Source organism: Tachypleus tridentatus, chromosome 4 (genome assembly GCF_004210375.1).
Source record: "Tachypleus tridentatus isolate NWPU-2018 chromosome 4, ASM421037v1, whole genome shotgun sequence".
NCBI lineage: Eukaryota > Metazoa > Arthropoda > Merostomata > Xiphosura > Limulidae > Tachypleus > Tachypleus tridentatus.
Window position 1 is genome coordinate 39,537,361 of NC_134828.1, and position 22,668 is coordinate 39,560,028.

At 34.3% G+C, this 22,668-nt stretch overlaps 1 protein-coding gene across 1 annotated transcript in view; it reads left to right on the forward strand.

The window, feature by feature from the left end:
- The first annotated feature begins 700 nt into the window (after positions 1-700).
- The window catches only part of LOC143248896 (amine oxidase [flavin-containing] B-like), a 37,533-nt gene continuing 15,565 nt past the window's right edge, over positions 701-22,668 (forward strand). Inside the window, exons 1-7 of the mRNA XM_076497814.1 lie at positions 701-840; positions 5,600-5,694; positions 8,576-8,713; positions 12,948-13,058; positions 21,004-21,095; positions 21,566-21,707; positions 21,859-21,919. Coding sequence (XP_076353929.1) covers positions 792-840; positions 5,600-5,694; positions 8,576-8,713; positions 12,948-13,058; positions 21,004-21,095; positions 21,566-21,707; positions 21,859-21,919 — 688 coding nt within the window. The 5' untranslated portion in view covers positions 701-791. The remainder of the gene's footprint in view (positions 841-5,599; positions 5,695-8,575; positions 8,714-12,947; positions 13,059-21,003; positions 21,096-21,565; positions 21,708-21,858; positions 21,920-22,668) is intronic.

Here is a 22,668-nt window from a genome sequence, read left to right on the forward strand (position 1 = left end):
ATGTTTCTCAAAATTACTTTGAAAGTTAAGTAAAAATGGATGGGGCCTCTAAGGTAAGCTCAAAAAATATTTCTCACTACAGGGAAAAGTTTGTAGTTTGACTCTTTGACTTTAGAATTGTCTATACACTGTGTCTCAGATACGTGAGGCTGTTTATTGCCTATATTATTGAAATCATACAACTAATTTAGGTTTCAAAATACAGACGCGTCACGAACCTGCAGAAATAAATACCGTCGTGTTTTTTAATTAATAAATTTAAAACATAAGTAATATAAAATATTATTCATAAAGTACACAGCCATGCTAATTCTATTTACTTACATCGACAACAGAATTATTTAATTAAATTTTGAATGTAAGTCTGAAACATCACGATATGCCCGTATTAGAGAGGGTTAATTAACATATAATATCATCTGTAATATAATACTTTTCACAAAAAAGTAACAATTAAGAAAACGTTTTATTTCAAATTTATTGACTTAAATAAGTAATTCAAGCATACGAAATACTTTCAAAACCTTTTGGAAAATACTTTATCTTAAACAAGCACAATTATATATTGTAAAAATTATATCTACATTTTAAAATAAGACATCAAAACTAAAAAGAGATTAAAACGTTATTTCATGCGGTAAAAATACAAAATATATGACGACCTTGTGTACAGCTACATAAGCTGTGATTAAGGTTAGCACGAATGAGTTCAGCCCGAACAGTTATCAACATGTGTTTTGACTTTCTACTTCATATAATCACTACGAGAGATTGAAAAGCGAGAGAGTTCGATGTTGGCTAAACAACACCAAGTAATCGTGATTGGAGCTGGCCTCAGTGGTAAGTATTTCTTAATTTAAAAAAAAATAAAAAATGATCATTTTATTTCCTTTTTCTCATACCTTTGGAATATCTGTAACCTTAACGTTCTTTTGATATTTGTTTCACACATAGTTATTCCAGTTACACTTAAGGTTCACAGAGTCAGAGCCGATAAAAGTGAACTATTGCAATGCTAGTGGTGTAAATTTTACTACGTATCCAGTTGACGGTAAAAGTAACTATTAAGAAACATCATATTTTGTTACAAAAATATTGTTTAAAAAATATAATTTTGGTATCTTGTAATTATACAATTATAAAAATCAGGCATTCTAATGGTAGAAGAATGATAAAAACGTTAAGACACGACTTGTATCTAAACAGTATCCTGTGTTTTAATGTTCCAATTATTTTTCTTCTTTTTTTCGTATAAAGCCTTCAGCTAAAAGTCTGGTTTCGTTACCCGCAGTGGGCGGAGCACGAACATTTTATTGTGTATCTTTGCGCTTATAAACAGCAATAAAGAGTGTTAGGACCGGCATGGCCACGCGTGTTAAGGCGTGCGACTTGTAATCTGAGGGTCGCGGGTTCGCATCCCCTTCGCGCCAAATATGCTCGCCCTTTTAGCTGTGGGAGCGTTATGATGTGACGGTTGGTAAAAGAGTTTGGTTGGTATTCGTTGGTAAAAGAGTAGCCCAAGAGTTGGCGGTGGGTGGTGATGACTAGCTGCCTTCCCTCTAATCTTACACTGCTAAATAGATAGCCCTCGAGGAGCTTCGTGCGAAATTCCAAAACAAACACACAAAGAGTGTTAATCTTCAAATTGTTTTTGTGTTCACTTGGTAGTAATAATAGTCTAGATATTACATCATATCGAGTAACTCTGACATAACTTTAACATCACAAATCTTACCGTATAGAACTGGCAAAAAATTAGGTGAAGTTGTTCATTTTATATAAGATTTATAGGAGACCCCAACAGTAATTAATGGTATTAAGTGTAACAGTAACGGAATATTTGTTTACATTTTATGTAAATTATTTGTTAATAAGAAACCTGTAACCAAAAAAGAAAAAAAGTGGAACCACACAATTCATGTATAAACTATTTAGTAAAACTGTTTTTGATTAAAACTGACAGCCGCAGCTTTACGGTTTACAACAATGGTGAAAATTTTGCTTAGAAAAGTATAAATTAGGCATGTTGTTGTAACTAATAGTTCAAGAAATTCATTAACAAGATAAACTATAAATTACATAATAAGATGCATATATATATATATATATATATTATATACTTAGTTAAAACCTGAAGCAAATGAATCTTTTAATGAATAAAACAGATAAACAAGTCTTGGATGTACATGTAAGACACCAGATACTTTAACGTCTTTTTTAGATAATTATAAAGTATAATGTTGTACTCCATTGAACAATTTTAAAACCCAATGATTTCGATTTGATATATTATCAATAACCAAATAAATAAAGTTGGAAAAACTAGGTTAGATAGAGAATCCGACAGAAGTAAAGGTCAAAGAGTAAATCTTTGAATAAATAATCATATAAATAAAGGGATAGATAAAACAGAGAAATCAATAAGTAACTAAATATGAATATTTTTGATATTTTTCGTTCAAAGGGTGTCCACAACTGGCACAGCGTTATGTTTGCGGACTCACACCGCTAGAAACCGGGTTTCAATACCCATGGTGGCCTTCTGCTTTATTCCAAACATGCCTAACGTTCAATCAGCAACAACGATTATAAGCATTACGCCAGCCTTTACACGTGAATGACCTTGCGCACTGCTCAGAACACAGTAGTTACATGTACGTAGTTTTGTCTACGTTGAGTGCTGTTACGAGCACATATTTCTCTAGCACCGAAAAATACATGTAAGTGTAAAGGACTCAACTTCTAACAATGGAAACGACTATAATAAAATATTGTAACGATTACCAAAAGTTACTCCAACGATGAACGAGTTTTTTTCTTCTGTTATTATAAGTACTCGTTTCATTGATGCAACAAAATATTTTTGTTTTACATTTGCAAGAACCACTCACATATATTCCCTTTGTTGAGATAGTTTTTACATTTCTAGAAATCCTAGTTGCTCCACATACAATCGTTTGTTTCCTTTATATTTAGAAGAAACCTATATATATCTTATTAGCATGCATGTGCACAAAAATGCATGTTTTAAATATATAATTATCCACGGATCTAATGAAGTTGTCTACAGAAAGTTCACATGGGTTTGGCTCTTTGAATACTGATACATTCTGATTAGAGACAACAGATGTTGTTTTCAATGAATAAAAAAGTTAGAAACTCCCTCCAACTGGATTAGCCATTTGTGAAATCACAGTAGTGTGTAAAAGTGTTAGAGTTTGTTTCGAATTTCGCGTAAAGCTACATGAGGGCTATCTGAGCTAGCCATTCCTAATGTTGCAGTGTAAGAGTAGAGGGAAGGCAGCTAGTAATCACCACCCACCATCAACTAACTCTTGGGCTACCTTTATACCAACGAATAGTGGGATTGATCGCAACTTATAACGCCCCCACGGCTGAAAGGGCGAGCATTGTTTACCACGACGGGGCTGCGAACCCGCGACTCTCAGATTAAGAGTCGCACGCCTTATCACGCATGACCATGCTGGGCCCCTAGACCAACACAAATGAAGATTTTATAAGTATTTTATTTCTTGCTCTTCATGTTTATTCTTTATGTGTAAAGCAACTAAAATGTAAAAATGAGGATATTTTTTTAGGTTAGTTAAGATTAGGTTAAGTAAAATATGTAATAAAATATTTCACGAGGCACGCACGCTCGCGGTTAATGTAGTTTTACAGCGTAACGTGAGCCGCACGTTACCCAAGTAATTTACACCTATAAACGCACGAAGAGTAGTTAATCACAGCTCAAAGGTCTTGTTTGTGTGTTTGTTTAATTTCGCGTAAAGCTACATGAGGATGAGCATGTTTGCTGTGACGGTTGAAAGGGCAATAAAACAATAAAATTTAATTATAAATACTGTTTAAAACTTGAAGTTAATTAAGACAAACAAATGTGATTTTATATTAGAATATGAAATCAGCATAATAATAATAAAAAGGGTAATTTGGAATTATTTCTAAATTTTTGGTGACTACGAGGTAGATCAGATTTACGGAATTCGTTTTGAGTTAGGTTAGAGAAAATAACAAACTATCTAGTCGTACTGCAGAAATACGCGTTTGAAATCTAGTTAGGAGGTCTTAAGGATTACTCAAAGGAAGAGGAAGTTTGAAATTTTTCAGAGATGAAATTTTTGTAATTTTAATAAGAATATTAGGTTGCACACGACGCTCCCCCAGTGGCACAGCGGCATGTCTGCGAAGTCACACAGCTGAAAACCAGGTTTCGATACCTATGGTGGGCAGAGTACAGATAGCACACTGTGTAGTTTTATGCTTAATTCTGAACACACAAAAAAATTGCACACGACCTATTCAAAACAAATACTCATTACTCCAATTATGATATTAGATCTTAATATGTTTTTAGAATTCAATGAAATTAAGGTTTCGACTCTTTTCAGCGGAAAGAACTGACCCATATTAAAAATATTAGTACACCTACCCAATTTGGTCTTGCTGGCTTCTAAACTGTAAGAGTTCGCGGACAAAAACATTTTCACAAACAACATGTATTACTAATATGCTATAGTGATATTGTAGATGCGTATTTTCAGTATGACAAAACTGACTTTGTTGTTTGAATCCAACGCCTGTTAAATTATTTTAAAAAATGTAAAATTAATTCCCGTTATATAATTTGAAAATCAATGTTCAAAACTTATTTCAGTGAAATTATTTTAGAAATGACAGAAGATGCGTAAAAAAATGTATATATTTATTCAATTATAAACTTATTTAGTGAAAAGACTCGGCATGGCCAAATGGTAAGGGCGCTAAAATCGTAATCTGAGGGTTGTGGATTCGAATACCCGTTACACCAAACTTGCTCGCCCTTTCAGCCTTGGGGACGTTATAATGTCACGGTCAATCACACTATTCGTTAGTGAAAGCATAGCCTAAGAATTGGCAGTGGGTGGTGATGGCTAGTTGTCTTCTTTCTAGTCTTACAATTCTAAATTAGGGACTGCTAGCGCAGATAGCCCTCATAGCTTTGCGCAAAATAGTAAAAAAAGAAACAACAAAATTTAATGAAAAATGAAGGTGAACAATAAATGGAACGCTTGATAATGTCACAAAGTTATTCGTATCGTAAATTCTGCAAAATGAATTTATGGGAGTAAATATTATATGCAGCATCAGCAATTATATATCATTTCCTAATTAAGACTGATACTTTAAAAATAAATATTTGATATCGTAATTTGTTATATACATGATATACTATAACATATTTTTATAGTACATATGTGTGTGTGAGAGAGAGAGGTTTAAATTATGATTTATTCTTGTCAATTATATATATATTTTCAATTAAATATAATTATGATAGCATAAAACGGTTATATTTTTTTTTCATGCCAACAATACTATTAAATACTGAAACTTTCAGGTGGAAAGAAGTATATGGTTGACGAGATAGCATATTTCTAACTAAATCTATATTTGTTAAGAAATTAATCGAATTAAATTGAAAATAATTTAAGGGAGTTTTTTTTCCATGTCTATTATGATATATCATTTTCATTTGAAGAAAAAGCCGTGTAGTCTTATCAAAAATATACTAACGTTACATATCTACCTTGAATGGTAGGCCTATGTGCAGCCAAACTTCTACATGAATGGGATATTGACGTTATAGTGCTGGAAGCCAGAGAAAGGGTTGGTGGCCGTACCTTAACCAAACGGGTAAGTCATCGAAACCTAACACTAAAAATAGTTGATGCTTTAAAAGGTAACTACACAAATACTAAATCTCTGCTAGTAAAACTTTATAAATGAATGAATGTGACTAATAATCACGTGACTTACATGTACATTATATTCAGTGAAACATAATTGATTTTCGTCGATGATTTACTTTTTCTACTATTGCGACTAGCTCTCGAATATATGATAGAATGCAGTCACAAACGTTCTTGCATTCTCAGTTGTTCTTCGATGTTAATAAGAACAAATTTTACAGTTTTACATCGAGCAGTATAGGCTCCCATAAGTAATGGCCGCTTACCTGTCAAACATACTAATGTTGTAATGAATAACAAAGTTCTGTTTTGCCATCATTCTACACGAGAATCAGATCTGCTTGGTTCGAGCTGTTGTAGTCATATGTGATAAAATGGACCTATATTCTCACTACCAAATCGAATGCCAGATTTGAGAAGGTAAACTGTTTATCTCTGAAGAGCTTCCAATTTATTACGTTATGTATTACGACTTAAAATAGTGTAAAACTGAGTTAAATTGTAATTCAATTCAGAAGTTAATTAAATGTCAATGCGTATCAAATTCAAAATATTTACCAACAAGATTAATACACACAGGATTCTTTCTCGAGACAAATACATTTTAGTACGAAAACAATACTACAATTTATAATAACGGTTATTACAAATAATGATTTATATACAAATGTCTTATAAACTTACAAACAGTATTGAGTCTTCTATCTGATTCGGAACTATATTAGGGAGGATTAACAATGAGTGAATTATTTTAATTTTATATCGGTACAATTCACTTAACGGGAGATAGCTATCTCTCTTTGCTGATTTCAAGTGATTTCTCACAGCTGAAGTTATATAATATCTTTTAAAAATACTAACGTCCGATGTTAATTCACAGAAGTTAAACGATTTGCAATGTTCGAAATCTGTAAATGATGCTGAAGTTTCAGATTAATAAGCGTTAATCAGAGTTAAAACTTCGGAGATTTATATATACTAACTGTAGCAAACCAGTAATACATACTGTCTCATGGTGATATTCTAGAGTCTAGACAGTTCATCTTGTACAACAATACTGGTATTTGCATACACGTGTACATTGTTTGTTCTTACACTCAAGAATATTCTACAACTTTAATGAATAAGTGAGAAGTTTGCAATATAGATCTAACAGTATAAGTTACATACATTTGTAAATATATATTTAACTGAAACAGATACCAATATCAAAATAAATATATAATAATAAATCCATCACAAAACATATAATGGTAGTAATGTTAGTAAAGCAACCCTTTTATGTTTGACTTGCAAACTGTAATGGTGGTATAACCATAGCTTTTTGGGCTTAACTGTGTACGCCAAGTTACAAGTATTCCTTTCTTCAAACTATTGTTTAGTCATTTTAGCTGATGATCACTGTAGTGATACATCTTCATTGCGTTCTTAAAGCTAACCTCTCCTGCATCTGTGTGCAAACCTTACCAGCACACTCTCCAATGTGTAAAACCTTAATCGCTATGATCACACAGCTTTGTCTTACAATATATGAAATAATCCTTTCAACAGGAGCGAAATATAGAACTAAACACACCCAGATATACTGTGTTTGATGATAATAATATGTAGGAGTGAGGTGATGGGTAATGGTGACTAGTTGCCTACCCTCTGATCTAATACTGCTATATTGGATACGGCAAGTACAAATCAGATAGCACTCTTGTAACTTTTGTAACGGATTTACTATTATGCTTTAATTTTAATATCGATGTTTGTTTTAGTTAAATATATATTTAGAAATGCATGCAACTTATAGTGTTAAATATGTTTGCGAAATTCCTGCCTATTTGTAGAAGATTCTGACCGCAAGAATTAACAATGTACCATATGTATAGAAGTGAATTATTTTTGCCAACTGAGCTTTATAAATCGACGGAGAAAGTTTTCATAATATTGTTTGTTTGCTACAAATAGGATACTATAAACCTCGGAAGCTGTAACTGTGATAAATGTTGTGATTAATCGGAAACTACAGATATTTGACCACGAAAGTTTATAGATTTCGAACATTACAAACGGTTTAACTTTAGTGAATTACCTTCGAACGGTATTTCGACAAAAACACTGTATAACTTCAGCGGAAAAAAATTCGCGTGTGAAGAAATGAAGTGTGCCTGTGAATCACCACAAAATTATTCGCTCAACATGAACTGTGGATAAAATATTAAGTTCCAGACCAGAAATAATAGGTATTGTTTGTGAGTTTGTAAAACTTTTGTATATAAATTGTTATTTGTAATAGCCGTTATTATAAATTGTATATTATAATATACAATATTATAATCATTTATATTTTAAAATGTGTTTGCGTTGGCAAATGTAATAAATATAATCCATATCGACATTCAATTAACTTCTAAATTTAAATTCCAATTTTCGGCTATTTAAAATCGTAATTGGTAACATACTAAATCGGAAGCTCGTCCAAGATAAATTGGAGGCATGTTACGAGATAAATTATCATATAATACATAACATTTTGCGTTGAACTAGTCCCCCGCAGGTACAGCATTAAGTCTATGGGCTTACAACGCTAAAATCAGGTGTTCGATTCCCCTCGGTGGACTCAGCAGATAGCCCAACGTGGCTTTGCTATAAACACACACAAACACAAACGTTGAACAAAAACAAGCAAATTCTGATCAAAAGCAAATAAAATTGTAAATCAGAATCGAAAAGTAATTCAAAAATCAAATAAGTTAATTTTGTATATCAAATTTAGTACAATTTCTTCGTCCTTAAAGTGAGAAAACTAAAATCTATAATGTATACACTTTTTATAGGATCCAAATTTGAAATATGTAGATTTAGGAGGATCGTATGTTGGGCCCACCCAGAACCGATTGTTGAGATTGGCTAAAGAATTTGGTATTGAAACATACAAAGTGAACGAAAAAGAGGACTTGGTGTTTTATGATAAGGCAAGTTTTGTTTAAAATATAATTTATTTTTTATATTTTAAATAGATGTTTCAGTTTTATTCTTACGACTTGGAATAATTCCCAGATGGCTCTGCATCATGTCTGTGGACTTGTACTGTTACAAACCGGGTTTCGATACCTATGGTGGGCAAAACACAGATAGCCCATTATGTAGTTTTGTGCTTAATTCTAAACAAACAAACAAACATAGACTCAGAATAAGTTAAAGTACTGATATGTCTCGTAATAAATTTGTTGATTTTAACCTTGCACATAGAATATTTTGTTTAATATAAAAATAAATATAGTGAAGTCTTTTTACCTGAAATACACAAGAAGGTAATATAATTGATACTGACAGAATGAATTATAATATTGTATTTTTATTAACAGAATGTTTCAATGTAACCTGACTGTCGGCCTCACAATTATTTCTTTCATATTAAAACGAGCGTAACAATCATCCTAGTGGTATAAAGGTGCGTCATGATACGTTTAACGATTTAATTACAAAGTATGATAATATCTCTCGCAAGAAATTTCATTTAAGGATAAACTCGCTGATTATGTTGAAATGATATCTAGAATGTATCTAGATGGTGCTAAAGATATCAATAGTATCTAGTTAAACTCATTAATATACGTAGGATGTTTCCAAATAACGCAACATCTATCAACGGTGTGGTATCTAGTTAACCTTATTATAAGTATGATGTACCTGCATAATGCTACTACTGTTAACAGAGTAGTATCTGGATAACGTCTCTGCTATTAGAAGTGTTAATCCGGATCAGTTCACTGCTGTGAACAGTACAGAATACAGATATTCAAACAGTTTGATATCTGAACAATCTCAGTACGATATCGGGTAGGCTCACTGTTATCAACAGCGTCATACTAAGATGGATTACTTGAACATGTTTAGACTTATCAATTATGTTAATATGAGATTATTTCATTTATCAATTTTATGTTACTGTCTGTCACATATTCCACTTCTTATTGATTCAAATGTAACAACACTTTCATTGCCCATATCACATAAACTACTGAACCTAAAGCAAGATAATCATTAATAGCACTTTGAAGAATGTTATATAACTGCTTGATACACAAGTATTCTCCTAGTAGCAACACAGAGACTTATATGTAGTATTTATATTAGATTTGGAAAATATAAGAGGTGTGATCAAAAAGTTCTAAGTGGTGATGTCGAGAAAACCCACTTGAAGAGAAATATATATGCAAAAACGGCTCGTTTGGGTTGAGAAAATATTTTACATAGAAGAGCGAACAACGTTTCGACTGTATATCCGAGACCCTAACCCAACCATACATACATTCCCAGCAACCAATTAGCAACCCTCATAGAATTCACCACGATAAAGACAAACTTCATGTTCAACAACCACAACTATATACAAACAAATGGCCTAAGCATGGGCAACCCAGTATCACCAGTTCTAGCCCATATTTTTATGACACAAGTTGAAACACAAGCAATTAACACAGCATTACATCCACCACTATACTGGTACAGATATGTAGATGACACGATTGCGGGATTCAGATCTACAGAACACATACTTAATTTTTTCAATCACATTAACTCTATACATCCGAACATTAACTTCACATGTGAATAGGAAGAAAGCCATCAAATATCATTTCTTAACCTCAAAATTACAAGAACCGACACACAATTCAAAACAGAAATCCACCGAAAAATCACCCATACTGGACTATACATTCCTTGGGACTCAGCACATGAAACAAAACAAAAACTCAACATACTAAGAAACCAAATAAACACAGCCATAAAACTATGCTCACCAGATAAACTTAACGATGAATTAGACAAAATAAAACAATACTTCATCAACATCAATATGTTTCCTCCACAAACCGTAGAAAACATTATACGCACATACCTAGACAGAAAGCAAAATCAACCAACAAAAGTAAATATATCTCACGAATCAAAAAATCAAGAAACCATATACTGCTGCATACCATATATTCCCGACATCAGCAGACAAATAACCAACATTTGGCAAAAAGTAGTAACAAAATCTGACATTCCAGTTAATACCAAATTTATTCAAAAACCAGGCACAAAACTGAGGTCTATACTATGTAAAAAATACACTGACAAACACCACACCAACATTATTTATAAAATACAATGTGATAACTGCCACGACTTCTATATTGGAGAAACAAGTAAAAAAATGGAAACCAGATTCAATGAACATAAAAAGTTACCTTCACACGTTTTCGAACACTGCAGTTACACAACCCCTTCCAAACACGTGGTCAGCTTCCGGTCAGTTTCCTCTCTCTTTCTTTGTGAACCTGACGATGACCGAAGAAGGTCGAAACGTTGTTCGCTCTTCTACGTAAAATATTTTCTCAACCCAAACGAGTCGTTTTTGCACATATAAAAAGTTCTAAGACTTCACTTTTATTCTGAAGAATAATTTACATACATCAGTATTATAAGTTATTCCCTTCAAAGTAATCTTCCACACTTGTTCCAACGTTCCTGCTATTTTCGGAAGCAATGCTGGAAGTCCTTAACTGTTATGCGACTAAGTTCTGCTTTCACATTATTATGGATAGTTGGAATGTCATTAAATCTCTTTCCTTTCAACTTAATTTTGATTTTTGGGAACAGAAAAAAAAAACACACACACTGGTCTAGATCGGGAGAATGCGAAATGTGTGGTATCACAGGAATGTTTCTTTCTGCCCATAATTCTAGAACGGACACAGCAGTGTGTGAAAGTGCGTTGTCTTGGTGAAGAAACCAGTGACCATTCTCACACAGCTCGTGGCGGTTTCTTCTAACTTTCTTCCTAAAGCGAATTAAGACCTCTTTATAAGAGACCTGGTTAACTGTCTTTCACCTTAGTGACCGTTTCATCAGTGGACGATGTCGACGGTCGTCCAGAATGTGGGTCATCTCTGAAAGATTCACGGCCATCTTGGAAGCGTTTTATCCAATGATAAACGAGAGCCTTACTTAAGCACTCATCACTAAAGACAGTTCTTAACATTTCGAGGATTTCTGTTCCTCCTTTACCATTTTTCATACAAAACTTGATGCAAACACTTTGCTCTTTTTTTCTGTCCATTTTTATTACAACAGGGACAAGAGATACGTTTGTCTTTGAACAACACGGGTATAACAATTGGAGAAATGACTTGTTCGTATGGTGGATCACCATTTATACTATGTACACACCTCAGTGAAACTCACTACCTATGTACTGGCATCTGTAACAGAAAAAGTCTTAGAACTTTTTGATCAAACCTCGTACATATTTATACAGTGTACATACAAACCTATATAAACGTAACGCAGAGAATGTATACTCCTGCATTACACGTAAGATTACTGACCCATTAAACCAAGATACGAAGAATGGGGTAATACAAAGCCAGGTTAAAAAAAAGAAGTAAAAATAATTAAATTTTAAATCGAAATAAAAATTACAAATTTAAACGCACAACGACAGAGGTGTATTTTGTTGGTTTGTTTGTCCCACACAGTGTTTGTTGTATGCATAATTTGTATGTTAAAGTTGTTTGTTTGTTGTTTTGCGAAATCAAGATGTTGGATGGAAAGCTGATAACATAAGAAGGGTATTGTGAAATATTAAAGCAAAGATTGTCCTTGAAAGAGACTGCAAGATTAATAGTGAATCTTTTGTTTTTTAATTTACAGTAGAGGAACTGTAGGGTTAAATAGCGTGACTAAGATTAATCAGGTTTTATGGTATTACATTAACCCTGAGAAGGTTAAGAGGTACCAAACAACTTTGCAGAGTTTTGTAGAATAATACAGATGGTGTATTTCAGTCATAGACAGATAAAGTTATAAGAGCATAAAACATGGCGTACTGGGATGTTTTAAGGCAAATAGAAAATAATTTAAAATTGTGCAGTTTATTCGTATTCCTATTGTATGTCTGTAATAATATGTTATACTGAAGCTAACGTGCCCACTTAGTTGCAGGTAAGCATTGTTGGTAACTGATGTATGTGTATTACCTGTATGTTTCCATAGTTGGTTCCAATACTGTATGAGAACAATATAAACTTATGTATGTACAAAATTTATTTTATTTTTGAATAGCTTCCAGTTGATATGGAGCTATGTCATATTCAAAATGGTTGTTAAATCAAACTATTTTTACTATGAATTTTAAAATATTTCTTACTGAAACAGGGATTCCTGAAAAGATTCAATTCTGTTGACGCACTTCCAAGGTTCTGGAACCCCCTGGTTAATCTAGACCTGAACCATATTTGGCGTACGATCGATAAAATGGGGGAGGAGGTAACTATGCTTGTTTAGTGTGAGCTCTTGTGATAATTACTCCATAATTATAGATTTTTTAAAAAAACCTTAGCCTTTCTTTACACAGATTACTAACACTTAACTAGGTATGTAGAAAATAACCAGGAAGAGTGAGTGACAAGCTTATTTTTTTTATACAATAACTTCAGTTTAATACAATATATGTCACAGTTTTTGGATTGTTTCGTAATATATACTTTTGTTGGTATTTCTTATAACTCTGTGTTACAAGATTGGTCTACGGGTACAAGTTCACCTTAGATTAACAGAAATATAACAGTATATAACTTTCAAAATTTTCTGTGTTAAATTACTTAAAATAAGCCGTTTCAGTTATAATCCTTGAATTTGTAGTTCACTGTACACTTTCACAAACCATAGTATAAGCAAAAAGGAACTTGCTACGAAAATTACGAATTATCTAAACACAAAATAGGATTACGCTTTGTAAGCCAATTTAGCCATAACTATAACTGTTATTTTTATTATAAGCACACAGATAGCCTATTCTGTAGCTCAGTGTTTAATTACAAACAAGCAAACTTTATTCTACAAGCTTTAACTTGTAATAAAACAATACTTGTGTTCAGTAAAAATCTCAAAACTAAACTAAAATTATGATTAAATCAAAATTACTATTTTTAATGGCACGGGTTATAGGATGTTATGTCCTGAAAGAAATGGGACGCCTGTAACTTATTGAATTGAATATAGCCAATTGCTAATACTAAATGAATCCGCTTACAAGAGCTACACTTAGTAGATCATAACTTTCAATAAGATTTGAACTAATTTCTTTTCAGGTACATTGTGTTAATATATTAAGTCCCCATCGCACCAAATATGCTCGGCCTTTCAGCCGTGGGGGCGTTATAAATTTACGGTCAATCCCACTATTAGTTGGTAAAAGAGTAGCCCAAGAGTTGGCGGTGGGTGGTGATGACTAGCTGCCTTCCCTCTAGTCTTACACTGCTAAATTTAGCAGCTAGTCATCACCACCAACCGCCAACTCTTGGGCTACTCTTTTACCAACGAATAGTGGGACTGACCTTCACATTATAACGCCCCCACGGCTGAAAGGGCGAGCATGTTTGGTGCGACGGGGATTCGAGCCCGCGACCCTCGGATTATGAGTCGAACGCCTTAACCCACCTGGCTATGCCGGGTCGTAAATAGGTGAAGTATTAAACTATTTAAACCCGAGTAGGATGAATGTTACGACAGAGGATGTAACAGTTATTTCCAACAGACCATCGTTAAATCTTCAAAACGCCAGTTTTCCCAATCGCTTGCATTAGTTGTGTAACAAATACTAAAGGAACTGAAAAAAGCCTTCTTGTGATTTATTTATGTGATATAAAAACGTATAACAAGTGAATAAACCAAACTAAAATGTAACGACAAAAATTCGATACTCAGATATATAACCTAGAGCCAAACAAGAAAGGCCTTAAAGAAGGTAAAAATCAATTAAAAAATGCAACATGTCACTCACACGAAGTTCCAATATGGCCAATTCTGACACCAAAAAAAGTCGAGAATGGCACAAAAGAATCAAAAACTGTCTACATCAAATCCCAATCCAATGTCAGTTGATTGACATACACATGAACAGTCTACGTAAATCCCGAATTGTACTTTCCTGGTTGAAAAGTTAAGCAAAAGACCAAAATGATCGTCATCTCTGTTTTGGACCTGTAAGTATTATCTACGTATTAAATTTCACGTGAATTGGTCGAAATAAGGTGAAGTTATTTGACTAAAACCCCTCAAAATATGGGTTTCTTTACCTTTTAACACCCTTAAAATAGCCAAATTGAGCATATCCCACATGTTTTTATGTACATGTATGGAATCTATAACAAAATATATTTGTATCAAATTTCATGGAAATGGGTAAAAAAACCAAACATTATGCTTTCTGTGACATCTTTGCTATATATTGAATTCTATTGCCCAGGAATTCTGTGTAGAGTTATTTACATACCTTGTAAAAGTGTGGATGCTAAAGCAATATAGAAGCGTATAAAGTTAAAATATTTCTAGCTTTATTTACACACTACCATTATTTTCGTTAGTCATTTTTTGATACACATCAATAAAACCTTGGTTGGAGACACTATATAAGATGTTGTGGTCATAATAACATAAACATGTATTCACTTCATTAAGCAAAATAGTAAACGAATATCAACGTTAATAGACCAATTCTTGAATATCTCTTTGTTCCTTGATCTGAATTTCAATGGCCTATGCAGTCAAGTTCTATTATAATAAGTGAAAACTTGAAAGATAAAACACTCTAAACTTAACAGATAATTAGCAATATTGAAACATTTATAAATATCCCAAATTAGTTATATGAACACAAGTTTAATGACGGAAATAAACATCCAGCGTCACGATATTTAACAAATGCTGAGACACTACAATAGTTAAGATGCCATTGGGTGCAACAAAACCTCCTGGACAGAACCATAGAAATGTTAAAATGATATTAAGTTACTGAAACGACTTCATAGGACTAGGAATTTTTAGAAGAGCTTTAAATTAAAATTCAAGATTATCGATAAAGGTCTCTAATTACCACGCAAACATTATAATTACACCCAGGGGCGTAGCCATAAATGGCCATTGGGGGTGTAGTTTGAGTGCTTGATGCAAGCGCCGCAGGCGCGAAGTCATGCTAGGGTTTCGGGGGCATGCACTCCGGGAAATTTTCTAATGAAAACATAAAAGAAAAGTCTGAATTATGCATTCTGAGACCACTGTTTTGGCAATTTTCAGAATGACACACTGACGCGTTTGTCTTATTTTTTAATCATAAATAAATATATACCCCTATATATATAATATATAACTTAAAGTTATCAGGCCCAGCAAAGTAGGCCTACAGTCCTGTCATCAACATATAGAATATAGAGTCACTCAGGAGAGAGCAAAATATATGTATAGTGTTTATAATCTGTATTCAAATATCATAGACAGTGTATGTTCAGATTTCCTGGATTTCAAGAATTAACTTCACAAATAAACAATAGGCGGCACTGTGGCAGGCTGGCAGTACCATGGCACTAACCTAGTACCATTGGCGCCATCTATAGTGATATATGGCGCCAATGGTACTGTGATTTTGACGTTGACGAAAAGAATGTGACGTTGACAAACAGAAGTTGAGATAAACATTCATTCACTATGTCAAGCCTGAAAAAGGAAAAGACACTGCATGGATTCTTTAAACCCATTCATGAGGCTGAACCTAATCAATCTGCTGAATCAGGTTGAATCATTTGAATTGTCAGAGTCATCACCGTGGCCTTCTACCAGTGCTGCCACTACCACCTCAGGTCCAGTCTGGGACATTGGAAATTACATCTCTGATGATGTCAGCATTGGTAAACAGGTAAGTCGAATCCTCATTATATTAATTTTGTATTAATAATAATTCATTGCTGCTAGTGATTGCAGGCCTACAGCCACAGGATGTTAGGCCTGCTCTGTGAAGTACAGCTTTAAGCCTTTCTCTTTGAGGTTATTGTATTCTCATAACAAACTTTCCAATATGCAAAATAATTTAATTAGAACTATGTCTTTCTGTCTCTTTTTAGATGAACGCTGAAATCAAAAAATACCTCCTTGAGAATGCCTGGAAGCCAGGGAGTGATAATGTTTTCCCCCAGTGTGGTCCAAGAAAGCTGCGTTTTCAGTATCGTTGGCTTTCACAGTGGAGAGGGATACTCTGCAGTCAACATGCAAAGGGTGCTTTCTGCAAGTACTGCTGTATTTTTGCTCCTGATGGTGCTGGTGTTGGAAGCCAGAAATTGGGACAACTTGTGAAATTTCCATACACAAACTGGAAGAAGGCTGTTGATGACTTCAAGGCATATGAATTGAAACAGTACTACCAAGACAGCAAAGAAAAAGCTAACACTTTTCTACAGTTCATCTGTGCACTTGCAGCTTGATGCAACATACAAGCAAGAAATTGAACAGAACCGACAATATATAATGCCTGTTATTGATACTGTATTGCTGTGTGGGAGACAGGGATTAGCTTTGAGGGGAAAATATGATTCTGGTCCAATGTTTGTTGGAGAAACTGATGAGGAGCCCACTAATAATGATGTGAATTTTCTGGCAATTTTGCGCTACAGAACAAAGGGTGATGTCAAGCTATCAGCAAGCTTTAAGAGTACAAAGAGGAATGCTACGTATCTGAGTTCTCAAATTCAAAATGAAATCATCAATGCCTGTAATACTCATGTTTTTTATGCTTTGGTCAACAGGGTTAATGCAGCAAAGTGTTTCTCAATATTAGCTGATGAAACAGCAGATATTTCAGGCATTGAACAGTTTTCGTTGCGTGTTAGATATTTGCATGCTAATAACAACTCTGTTGCAATGAGAGAAGATTTTTTTGCAATTTATACATGTTTATGATGTGACAGGCAGAAACATGGCTGATGTTATAGTAACCAATCTGACAAAATATGGTATTGACTTGGCTTACTTGCGAGGACAAGGGTACGACGGTGCTGTTTCTATGAGTGGGAAATTCAATGGTGTCCAGAGACACATAACTGATAAATTCCCACTTGCACCCTATGTACATTGCAGTGTCCATTGCCTAAACTTGGTAATTTCTGATGCTTGTAAAGAAGTTCCTGTGCGAAATTGCATGGGAGTAATTTCTAGTATTGAAAACTTTCTCAATACACCTAAACGAAAACATGTTTTGGCTATTTCGGTGGAGAATAAAGCACCTGAATCGAAAAAAAAAAGTTTGAAAGGTCTCTGCCCCACCAGGTGGGTTGAGAGGCATGACTCTGTCATTAACTTTCTGGAATTAATCCATGCAGTTGCAGGTGCCCTTTAGACCATATCAGGTTGGCAAGACAGGGATTCTGCCACTCAAGCCAATCAGTTGTTAACACAGCCAGAATTCATCATCACTCTACTTACCATTGCTAAATTGTTTTCCTATAGTTTACCTCTGTGCAACTTACTGCAGCAACAGAACATTGATTTATGTGCTGCGATGCATCACGCAGAAATAGTGGAAGATTTAATCCGTTCACTCAGAAATAATACTGTGAATGAATTTAACAACATTTTCTGTGAGGCTCAAACTCTGTGTAGTGAGCTTCAAATTGACATCATAATGCCAAGGCAGGCTGAAAGACAGATGTACCGTGCTAACCTACAAACCACTAGTCCTGAGGAGTACTTTCATATTGTTGTATTTGTACCATTTGTTGATCATTTTCTTTCACAAATATGTGACCGTCTGTCCAGTCACAAAACTCTCCTTACAAACTGCATGTGTCTTATACTATCAGGATCTACCACAGAACGGTCAGAACCTACAGCACAACAATGTGACCAAATTAAAGAGTTGGTCAATATATACAAAACTGACATTGACAGCACTTCACTAGCTGCAGTAGGTGAACTTAGGGTTTGGTACAAATCACTTGCGAATAACAGACCAAAAAATGTCATAGATGCATATGCAATGTGCAGTCTAGAAATGACTGTTGAAAGTATTTGCCACGCTGCCTGTGTTAACGAGCTCAGTGGAGCGTTCGTTTTAACTTTCAGAAGACTCAAAACGTATTTGAGAAATACCACCACTGAAGATCGATTGAATGGCCTGGCCTCATTATACATTCACCGTGATATTAAAGTTGAACCAAACTGTGTTGTAGATGTCCTGGCAAGAACGAACAGGCGTTTGAGCCTTTCATAGATATTCGATTGTATTTCTCTAGTTCTGAGAAAACTTGCTGTATTAAAAGAGTGTTCAATCAGAAATTTGCATTTAACCATTTGTTATGTGTGAAATTATCCACCATACAATCAGGGATCTATATGAAACTTCACAGGTGGCAACTGAACTTGTCTAAAAAGTTTGGGTCCAACCCCCCTTCCTTGGCTACGCCCCTGATTAAGCCCGCAAACTATGGTATTGCCAGTTGGAGAAATGTGGAACACGTAGTCACTTAAATTAACAGAAATATATGCATTACAGTATAACATTTGCTTTTGAATTATGCCAGTAAAATAATAATTATATGAGATATCACTTCTTAGCAATGAAGATAATCATTTTGAAGCAGAGTAATTAAAACATAATGACTTGTGTTATAAAAGAAATACCATAACAATACGTAGAATAAAACTCTAACTCTTGTAGAATATCTTTAATGGATAACTATGTACCGGTGGCCCGAATCCATTGTCACACGAAAACAGTGACAGTAAGTGCATCATGATGATGTATGTAAAAACTGTTTCTGAATTTATCATCAGCAAGTCGCAGACACCTCCTGTAAAAGAATCTTTACCCCAACATACCTGTTGAACTTACTTTAATATAAACTACCTAAAAAGTAAATTCCTGACAATATTAACGTTTCAAATACCCACACAGCTTCATTCTGGTGAACAATAGAACTTAGAATAAGTCCTATTTGCCAAAATATATAGGCTTTGATGAGTAAAGGTATAAAAGTATAGATAAATTTCTGTATATAAATAAATGAAAATAATGATACTCATACTCTGTTTTTCATGCGGATACGTTGCTTGATCAGAATGGTGTTAAAGAAACCAATCCTGCCAATAGTTTATAGACTTATAGCACACGGATCCATTTTCACCAATTCAGTATCAGGTGGTTAGGGCACTCGACTCGTAATCTGAAAGTCGCGGGTTCGAATCCCTGTCACACCACACATGCTCGCCCTTTTATCCGTGGGGACGTTATGATGTAACGGTCAATCCCACTATTCGTTGGTAAAAGAGTAGCCCAAGAGTTGGCGGTGGATGACGATTACTAGCTGCCTTCCCGCTAGTCTTAGGCTGCTAAATTAGGGTTATGTTAACTTTACATTGTTTGACACTTCTATCATGAGGGGGCCTGGCATGGCCAAGCGCGTAAGGCGTGCGACTCGTAATCCGAGGGTCGCGGGTTCGAGCCCGCGTCGTGCTAAACATGCTCGCCCTCCCAGCCGTGGGTGTGTACAATATGACGGTCAATCCCACTATTCGTTGGTAAAAGAGTAGCCCATGAGTTGGCGGTGGGTGGTGATGATTAGCTGCCTTCCCTCTAGTCTTACACTGCTAAATTAGGGACGGCTAGGACAGATAGCCCTCGAGTAGCTTTGTGTGAAATTCCCAAACAAACTGTCATGACGGTTCTGGTCAACGTTACTGCATATTTTCTGGAAATTTATTAAAATATTTTTGTGTGACAGTTTTAGGCTACAAATATATATATATATTAGTTATTCGTATTTTAAAAACAGCTGATATGGGTATTAAAACTTTAAAATAAAATAAAGTACAGAATAACTTAAGACCTTTTCAGGTCATCTTTAGGTAAACAAAAAGAGTGTGACGTCTTTATAATGCACTTTTACTTCAAGTGAGTTTCTCGTCATCATGAGTTAGTTATTTGATTTTCAGTGCAAAGGTTAGTGTTTAATATGCTCCAAGCGGCACAGTAAGAAGTCTGGAGACTTAAACACTGAAAACCGGGTTTCAGTACCAGTGGTAGGTACAACACAGCCAATTAGGTAGCTTTGTGCTTAACAACAAACAAAGAAAAGTAGTTAATAAGTAGTCAAAGGACTATGATCTATAACACGAAAAGATCCCTACCACAGTTAGATCAAATCATGATCACGCTGTGTCGAGGAGATTAGCAATTTTTAAAAACAAACAGTGAAATTTATAAACATTCTTATATTGATAGGAGGAATGTCAGCGTATAATACTGTTTTCATCACTGTCGTAAACTTTTATTTCCCCATGAGACTTTGAATCTCAGAAAGTATTTGTAATATTTTATTAAGAAACATACAGATATATTGACTTATAAATAAACAGATTTATTGTTTTCAAATAATGTCTATTATAGATTCCTTCAGCTGCTCCTTGGAAAGCCCCTAATGCTGAGAAGTGGGACAGAATGACAGTTCGACAATTCCTGGAGGAAACTAGTTTTACGAAGTAACTTCTTTCTTGTATACAGTTGTAATGTTTGTTTCAAAATGCATGTATTTTAATTACCGTCTTTATAATATTCAATAAGAAAGTCTTAGCGATAATCGAAGAATGTTTTAATGGTAACAACAAATTCTTTTTGCTGTTAGGCCTAAATTCAGATTAATTTTCAAATAAAGTCTCGTAATGCATCAAAACAGAATAAGATATGTATACCTATAATATTCATTAAAGAACTTTTTTATTTCTAACCTTATACCTCACTTAGGTTCATTATTTCGTTTTTACCCGTATATAATACAAGTCATTAACATTAAATACCCTGTTTTCAACAAAGTAATCTGAAAGCATTCAGTTCTTGTACGTAGTTTTTATTATTTAAAGAACAATTGTCGTGATTTATTTTTTAAAGTGCTTAACGAACAAACAAAAAACATGGATAAAACCTTTTTTTTTCTCTTTGTATTTCGTCATAGGACAGCTCAGAATTTACCTTCTGTAATGTCTAGAGTCATAGTAGCAACCGAACCTTACGAATCATCACTCTTGTGGTTTTTATGGTACGTCAAACAATGCGGAGGCATAAACAGGATTGCATCAACAACAAACGGTGGCCAAGTATGTTAAATACAAGTAATTCATGATGGTCATTATACATCTAATTTTATGTTGTGTAAACAGATTAAGAACTTGTAAATAAATTTCACCATATGTACATTTACCGTAAACTGTAAAACATAGATTTGATGATACATTATTTTTTCTCTAGGAGAGAAAATTCGTTGGTGGGACTCAACAATTTAGTGAGAATATTGCTAAACGTTTGGGAGGTAAGCTAGTTGGAACTTACACATGAGTGACATAACTAACCAATTATTAGTTACTTTATAATCCCACCTTAGAAAAATAAAATTACAGACATATTTTGCATGAGAAAAGGATGCTGAAATATTTTGAAAACATTAATTAACCGTAAATTAACTTTTAGAAATTTATATGAGCTAGTTACGCTGTGTATGCATATACAGTAGATCCTGGTTTGGACGATCCCCGGTGTTTCCGACCATATTTCTGCCAACGGACTGCTTTCAATGTTATTTTCCCCGTAGTGACCGACCACCCGCTGGACGCGACCAGAGACCGCCCTTGTGTGATCAAAAACCGGTCGTTTGGTCGCTTAAATGCTGGTCTTAACGGTCATTTCATAATACCTCACGTCTGATAATTGACAGTTTTGTCCAATGTACTGATGTAAAATATTGCTAAACAAATAAAACCACACCACACGCAAGCTTTTCATTGATAATTGCTGAACAAACATGTCGCATCCAATTAGTAGATTAGTAGACCAAATCATACCAAAAATGATCAGTTCGGTTAAGGTATAAATAGGAGGCATATATTTATTAAAAATCAGTTTCAATTTGATTCTTTTGCTCTACACATATTCAAAACGTCTTTATCTTCATTCTGAAGTCATGGCTGATTGTCGAAAACGCAAAGTGCTTTCACTAGTGAAAGTTGTAAAGTTGTTTGAAGGCGGCAAAAGCTGCAGAAAAATTGCAGAATCCATGAACTT